The sequence below is a fragment of the Aethalodelphis obliquidens genome, unplaced genomic scaffold (genome assembly GCF_003676395.1).
Source record: "Aethalodelphis obliquidens isolate GAN/ISIS:26980383/991018 unplaced genomic scaffold, ASM367639v1 scaffold2, whole genome shotgun sequence".
In the NCBI taxonomy this organism is placed as follows: domain Eukaryota; kingdom Metazoa; phylum Chordata; class Mammalia; order Artiodactyla; family Delphinidae; genus Aethalodelphis; species Aethalodelphis obliquidens.
In genome coordinates, this window is record NW_020837946.1 from 27,604,516 (window position 1) to 27,612,255 (window position 7,740).

A 7,740-nucleotide genomic window follows, 5' to 3' on the forward strand; every position below is an offset into this window, starting at 1 on the left:
GGGGTTGTTTGTTCCTTGAAGGAGTAGATTACGCCTTACTTTTTGTTATGTCCCTAGCACATAGCATAGTATCTGTCACATAATAGGCTCTAAGTAAATGTTCACTCAATTTGTGAATGACTAAACTTTGAGTCACTTGGTGACTCACTTAAACTTTGGTGAGTCTGAGGGCTTTATTCTTACTTGTTATTGTAAAGAAATAGTGGTCTAGCCTTGGAATTTGGGGGTGGCTTAGAATGTTCTCCATATTATCAAAATATATATATTCTTATAATTATTATGTTGCAATGACCAATGAGTCCTTTTATAATACAATGGGGCAAAATGAAATTTAAACAGTAAACAACCTAAACCAAGTATCAGTATTTGTATGGAATTTTTATTTTACAAAGTGCTTTCAATATGTGATTTCTCTTATCACCTGAACATTTCTCTAAGGTAGTCAGATATCTTCATTTTAAAGATAGAGAACTTGAACTACAAAGAAAAGTAAGTGATTTATAAAGCCTTGCACAAAAGTAGCAATGGAACTGAACTTAATCTCTGGCTTAGCCCATGATGGTTCTCCTAACAGGGAGGTAGCATTAATATGTGACAATATACTAATGATCTATAATGGGAAAGAATCTGAAAATATATATACACATATATATGTATATGTATAACTGAATCACTTTGCTGCACACCTGAAACATTGTAAATCAACCACACTTTAATAAAAGAATAAAAATTACAAAAAAAAGAGTACTAGTTCAATGACAATCCTTGGTAAGTACTCGATATTTTACTTGATAAAATCAATGCACAGGTATAACTTACAGTCCTAGCTGTCTAATTGGTTGCAAACATTATCAAAACCTGTGCATTCAATATAGCATTGAATCAAATGAATTAAGTATGCACCATGGCACCTTCGTAAACAGGATGGGAAGGAAATGACCTCTGTCTGTCACAGGGGAGGAAGGAAAGAATGAACATGGGAGAAAAGTGCAATAGTTTTCAAGAGGGCATGTAGACATCAGAGTACCTTTTTCATCATAACACTATTTGTATATTTAAACCATTCAGCAAAGTAAGATGGACCAGCTTGACCTGTGTCATTTCACCTAAAAACACATTACTCTGTGATGTTTTCATTTCCTATGTGTATTTGGCTCTCCCATTAGAGTGGAAACTTCATGAGGGTCAGAGGCTAGACCATACTACAGTAAGAGTTCCTAAAGCATTCTCTACCCAGAAGGAATTCATTTATTTTTTTGTGAATGGGCAATATATACATTGGCAACAGTATGCATATGGCTAAGAACATGGGACTTAAAGTCAGATCTGTGTCTGAAACCGTGTTCTCTCAATCACTAGCTGTGTGACTTTGGGCAAGTCATTCCACCTCTGTGAGTCACGCTGTTATCTGTAAAAAGGGGGACGGTGATAAGACTTACTCCATAACTTTGTGGTGAGGATTAAATAACTTAATGCTTGTAAAAACCTAGCAGGATGCTGGGTACCTAACATGCACTCAGTAAATGTTTCAATACTGCAATACACTGAAATTTCAAGCTCAGTGAAGTTCTGGGGCTACATGCTTATCTCTGTAGATGTGGAGAAGAGACATTTGGTTGATTCCCAAAAACAAAGGTAGGTGCTAAGAGAACATTTAAAAAAGTGACCCAAAATATATTTTTAAAACAAACTTTTAATTTATCCCACATGCCATCTGGAATAGAGTAACAGAACAAAGAAAAAAAACATAGAAGCAGTGTGACTATCACTATAAATGATTATAAACAAAATCAGCTTGCAGACACAAGCTCACTGACTAAGAAAACCTTGTGACATGTCAAGGTTTACAAAAGAGTGAAGACTTGAGATTTGGCTGGTCACAGAGGGGACATTCAAAAAGAGGAATATGTGCAGTATCCTTTTTTGAGTAATTTTCCTTATTCCTAGAAACAAGTTTCTCACACAGTTATTATTTTAACAAAGTCCAGCCAGCTTATTTTCCAGTGTGTACTTGTTCCGAGATCTTTCATCTTTCAACGTATTTTCAGATCCTAATTGCTCCGATGAACAGGCTAAATGAATGCAATGATAGAGGTCCCTTAAAGTGAGAAAGAGAATACTAATTTGTTAAAAAGAAAATGACACATACTAAATGATCTCTATCATATTTCGAGTGATATTTATGAGAGAAAACTAGAGTCGAGCAACTGAAACGGTTTGTTCTACCCAAAAGTAGCAGAAAAATGAACAATCACAGAGCAAGTACTACAGGTACTACACATCAATTCAGAAGAGAATGTGATGCCAAAATAAGGTAATTATTCCACTGACAGTTCTCCTTTTGTGGCTTTAGTATTTACAGGAGCCAATTCATACAGCCTAAAAAGGCTGTGAACACTTGAATCCTGACTGTTCAGCTCTGGGGCTCAAGCAGAGGGACGCTAGCCAAGCTCCTCTGCCACAGCCAGATGGATCAGCTCCTTCAAGACACAAATGTTGATTCACAGCGCATCCTCGGTTTCTCCTTTGCTTCCTTCAGGGTCTGGGTTAAATTCTAATGGCGTGGACGACTCCTCCATTGGAATCGCATCTCCCTGCCTCCTGTCACTTTCCTTGGTCTCTGCATGGATCAAGTGTGGCAAGCAGTCCTGCTCCGAGTTACTCCAGACGTAGCCGGGTAAAGTCACGTGGTTGTCGGGCTGCCGGCTGGCCGTCTCGGCCGCTTTGCGGGAGATGAGCACCATGCGTGTGCTGGCCGCCGTCTGCGACTGGCTGCTGGTGCTGGGCGTCACGGTAGTGAGCACGGAGCCGTATCTGTGGCCGCCGCATGGGGGCGTCCTTTTCCAGTCCACAGAGAGATTCCACCGACTCCACATCTTCTTCACCTCAGACTGAACCTAAACCGCAAGGACCATATTGTGCATCAGAAACCATCAGAGATCCCGGAACCTTGTTAGATGGACGTCTGCCTGATTTCAATGATAGTAATAATCACTAAGGTTCCACTGTGCGCCAGGGACTTTATATATACAGTTGACCCTTGAAGAACACAGGCCTGAAATCCCCTATGACTTCACAATTGGCCTTCTATATCTGGGGTTCTGCATTGGTGGATTCAACCAACCCCAGATGGTGCAGTACTGTAGTACATATTGAAATGCAGCCAATACATATATCGGACTCATGGGAGAGGAAAAGAGGACATGGGGTTGGAGGACAAAATGGGATAAATAGTGCCAGCTAAGGCTGTGGAAGGGCATGTAAGGTACTCAGCTGGAAATGTAACTGTAACACCATCGCTTCTGCATGGGCATACTGAAGGAGGGAAATTGAGAAAAGGATTGGATGGTGAAAAGTGGGTGCTGCAAGGGCATTCGTTGTAGGGTAGGGCTCTTGTTTCCATTCTTGCTGCTGAAGATTCAATTTTGCTATTGCAACTTTCCAGAAGGGAGCTTTTTGAAAGTTCCATTGGAAGCAGTGGAAACCTGGTAAGCTGATGTCATCTAAAAGATCGGTACCATTCTTTCTCTCCAGCCAACTCCTAAATGAACTGAAATTGTCCCATCACCATCTTGTAGTTTAAAAAATGTCAAAATGTTCTAAAGGATTATTCCCAGGGAAAGTTATATTTGAGTTTCTTATAGAACTTGAAATAAAATATAAGTTGAAGCATTGACTGGAATATGAAGTTCACGGTCCTTCCAAGTATCAATCTGCATTCCAGTTAAGTTGGGTTTTTGATATCAAGGGTTGCAACTGAATTGACATTGAAAAGTGCTGGAAGAGGAAGACCTTGGCTTATTTACATGAATTCTTCCTTTCTCAAAATAATTTATGATTAAAATATCTCCCTTCTCTGTGTCCTCTTTGTCCTGTAACCCCTGAGGATTCTAAAGAGATTCCGGTCACATTGCGATGGCCATTTATGAGCTTACTCGGAGCTAGACCTGCAGGAGGTATGAGGTTCCTTCAAACTTACCTCTCCATTGCAGTAGCAGTAGATGATAGACACAAAGAAACCCTGGAGGAGAAAATAGAATGTTTTAATTAACTAATTTTAATTATAAAGATCACAGCACTAAAGTGTCTTGTGCCACAATGCGTAAGTTGAAAAACTGGGTTCTTTTTTAATGATTCCTCCAGAAAATTATGCAAATTATCTCTCCTAATATTTCGAAATCCTTAAATATACATGAAATTTGTCTGAGATCTTTCCTTGGTATGAACTGAACCAAATAACTAAATAAAACACGCCAAGATACATGAAGAACTGGTTTTTGTTACATTTGTTTCATGTGTTGCCACCCCAGGACCACAGAACATCCCCCAGTCAGTAAGTGAAATTTTTACACTGTGAATGCTGGAAACTACAGACATAGGGTCTTATCAGGTGAAAACACACAGAAACTTTTTTTTCACTCGTTCAAAAATATTTATTGAGTTTATACAGTGTGAAATGCTCAGCATGACAGGGATAAACAACTTAATCAAGACAGACAAAGTCCCTGTTCTCTTAGGGCTTACATCCTAGTAGGAAATACGGATGGATAAAATATAAACAAATAGGGGCTTCCCTGGTGGAGCAGTGGTTGGGAGTCTGCCTGCTAATGCAGGGGACACGGGTTCGAGCCCTGGTCTGGGAGGATCTCACATGCCGCGGAGCAACTGGCCTGTGAGCCACAACTACTGAGCCTGCGCGTCTGGAGCCTGTGCTCGGCAACAAGAGAGGCCGTGATAGTGAGAGGCCCGCGCACCGCGATGAAGAGTGGCCCCTGCTTGCCACAACTAGAGAAAGCCCTCGCACAGAAACGAAGACCCAACACAGTAAAAATAAATGAATTAATTAAAATATAAACAAATAGCCACAGGAGAAAAATGTAAGATGATAAGATAAAGGCCATGCAGGCAAAACAAGTGGTATTGAAAAAGAAGATGGAGAAGATCTATCAAAGGGGGAACTCAATGAAGACCTCCCTGAGGGGGAGACATTTAAGCTGGTTTGAGTGAGAAGAAGAAGCCAGGCCATGTGAATATTAGAGGGAAGAGCATTCCAGGCAAAGGAAACAGCAAGTACAAACCCCTGAGGCAGAAATGAACTTGAGGTACAGAAATTGTGGAAGAGCTAGTGTGGCTCAAACTTAGTGGGCATCAGGGAGCATGGTGTGAGGTGAGGTCACAGCCGGGCAGGCTCCCCGCCAGGGAGGGCTGTGCACACCAGGAAGCTGCGTTTGGATTTTATTCTGACTGGAATGAGAAGCCTCTGGATATGTTCAGCAGTTTAGTGACATTATCAGATTTATTTTTTTATTTTTATTTTATTTTTTATTTTTTTGTGGTAGGCGGGCCTCTCACTGTTGTGGCCTCTCCCGTTGCGGAGCACAGGCTCCGGACGCGCAGGCCCAGCGGCCATGGCTCACGGGCCCAGCCGCTCCGCGGCATGTGGGATCTTCCCAGACCAGGGCACGAATCCGTGTCCCCTGCATCGGCAGGCGGACTCTCAACCACGGCGCCACCAGGGAAGCCCTATCAGATTTATTTTTAAGATTCTTCAGACTATTGTATGGAGACTAGTTGAAGGCAGGAGGTGGCAGCAAAGGAGTAGCAGGAGGAAGAGTTAGGAGGCGCCTGTAGCCTCCACGTGAGGGAAATGGTATCATGCTTTCAAATGAGATCAAATATAAGGAAGCAACCTCTTCCTCTTACTTGTCTCCCTTTCTCTTTTTTCCTCTCCCCTGCCTATCCCTTCTTTTGCTTTCATTGACTTTCCATACACACACACACACACACACACACACACACGCACACGCACACGCGCGCGCACACACACACACACACACACACACACACACAGATTCCTGCTTTGTAGGTGTCACGTATTTTACAACAATGTGCTTTCTTGTCTCATAGCCCAAGCTTGTCTGTGAGAAACAGCTCCTGCTGTGGTCGGAGGTTAACCTGACTGACCGCTGCAGGACAGAAATGCGCAGGTGCCAGAAAATAGCCCCTTTCCTGGCCCTTGGGAGACAGGTGCGTGAAAGCCAGAGGGAGGGGCAGAGGAAGGAAAAAAGCAAAATACAGGAATCAAATTACTAGTAGCACTCTCTACCTGAAAGGAGTTGAAAAAGAGCTCACAGTGCATCCGGATCTCCCACCCAAGCCCAGCAAAGGAGTGGGGCAGGCACACGAACACAATGTAATGCACTCCAAAGACCAGCACCAGCACCAGTGTTGATTTGGCGAGTTTCCTGGAAGAGAATGGCAAGCCTTTTAATTAGTCAATGTAGAGTGCCTTTCCATAGAGACAGCTTGCTGGAAAACATAAAGCTTATTTAGCAGAGCTACCAGGGGCTGACGTTCCCCCATCTCTTTGGATCCACTGCTTCTGCTAGTTTTTTTTTCCTCTCCCTCTTCTTCCTGTCACTTCTATACTAAATCAGGTAGTTTATTCTCACTTCCCATGATTACTATCCCCTAAGTCTCTTTAATCTCATTTCCACTCTTCTTGCTTAAAGGATACTATTTTCATAGAATTGTAAAATGCCTTTTTTTTTTTTCTCTGTCCTAAGTCTTCTTTAACTTCTACGTTTGAGACTTAAAGAGGTACCACCTCCATCCTCAATAACTGTCTTTACTTTCACAGGCAGCATTTTGGCTTGTTCTGTTCATTTTAGAACCAACTACTCACTGGTCTCTTCTTACACTTGGATCTTCATTTATCATTTCATATTTTCTTATGAGCTACATGTGGTCAATACCTATTGCCTTCCCTAAATATTCTCTGTCAACTATTCTGTCTCAAATTATCTATAGTTGTAGGTTTGTTTGTTTGTTTGTTTACAAACTAAGCAATGTGACTTTATTTCCTTTAACTGCTTCTTCATACACATTTTCTTGTGTATTTAGAGGAATCCCAGTCTCCAATACAATGGATTGACTTTAACATGGCCCCTAATGATTCCCAACCTTCTGGTATTTACATCCTTGTTAATCCTCTCTGCTTGAGTGTGGGCAGGACTTGGGACTTACTTCTAACCAATCAGTTATGGCCAAGATGGTGGGATGCCGCTTCTGTGACTATGTTGTCCGAGAGTGTGACATACATTTTAGTAGCAGACTCTCTCCCTTGTTTGATTCAGTGAAGCAAGTTGTGAGCTGCTCTACTGAGAGGCCCATGTGGCAAGGAGAGGTGGCATCTGACCAACCCAGCAAGAACATAAATCCTGTCAACAACCACGTGAGCTTAAGAGTGGATTTTTCCCCAGTCCAACCAACTGACATCCCAATTATATCCTTGTAAAGAGACCCAGAGGCTGAGGACCCAGCTAAGCCACGCCCAGATTTCTGACAAACAGAAACCATGAAATAGCCAGTGTGTTGTTTTAAAGCCACTAAGTTTGTGGTAATTCATTTTGCAGCAATAAAGAGCTAGTCTATGACCCAAGCACATCATTTTCTAGTTAGGTTTTGTTTCTTTGCATTTTTTATCCAAGAAACAGCCAAATCAGGCTTCTTCTTTATTTCTCAAATATCCCTCTTTTTCTAAGAATCATTAATGCCCCAGTAATCTCAAATGATTATAACCTTCTTCCTTTCCTCACTAGTCTTTCTTTCAGTTTCTTTCTTCCTTTCTCCCTCCCTCCCTCTCTCCCTCTCTTTCCCTTTTTCTTTCTTTCTTTTTCTTTCCTTCTTTCTTTTTCTTTCTTTCTTTCTTTCTTTCTTTCTTTCTTTCTTTCTTTCTTT

At 41.6% G+C, this 7,740-nt stretch overlaps 1 protein-coding gene across 1 annotated transcript in view; it reads right to left on the minus strand.

Annotated features, from left to right (window-relative positions):
• Window positions 1-1,675: 1,675 nt before the first annotated feature.
• Window positions 1,676-7,740, minus strand: part of PTH2R (parathyroid hormone 2 receptor) — a 106,550-nt gene continuing 100,485 nt past the window's right edge. The window contains exons 11-13 of the mRNA XM_027122658.1: window positions 6,107-6,245; window positions 3,980-4,021; window positions 1,676-2,897 (exon numbers count right to left, since the gene is read on the minus strand). Of these exons, the coding sequence (XP_026978459.1) occupies window positions 2,502-2,897; window positions 3,980-4,021; window positions 6,107-6,245 (577 nt within the window). The 3' untranslated portion in view covers window positions 1,676-2,501. The remainder of the gene's footprint in view (window positions 2,898-3,979; window positions 4,022-6,106; window positions 6,246-7,740) is intronic.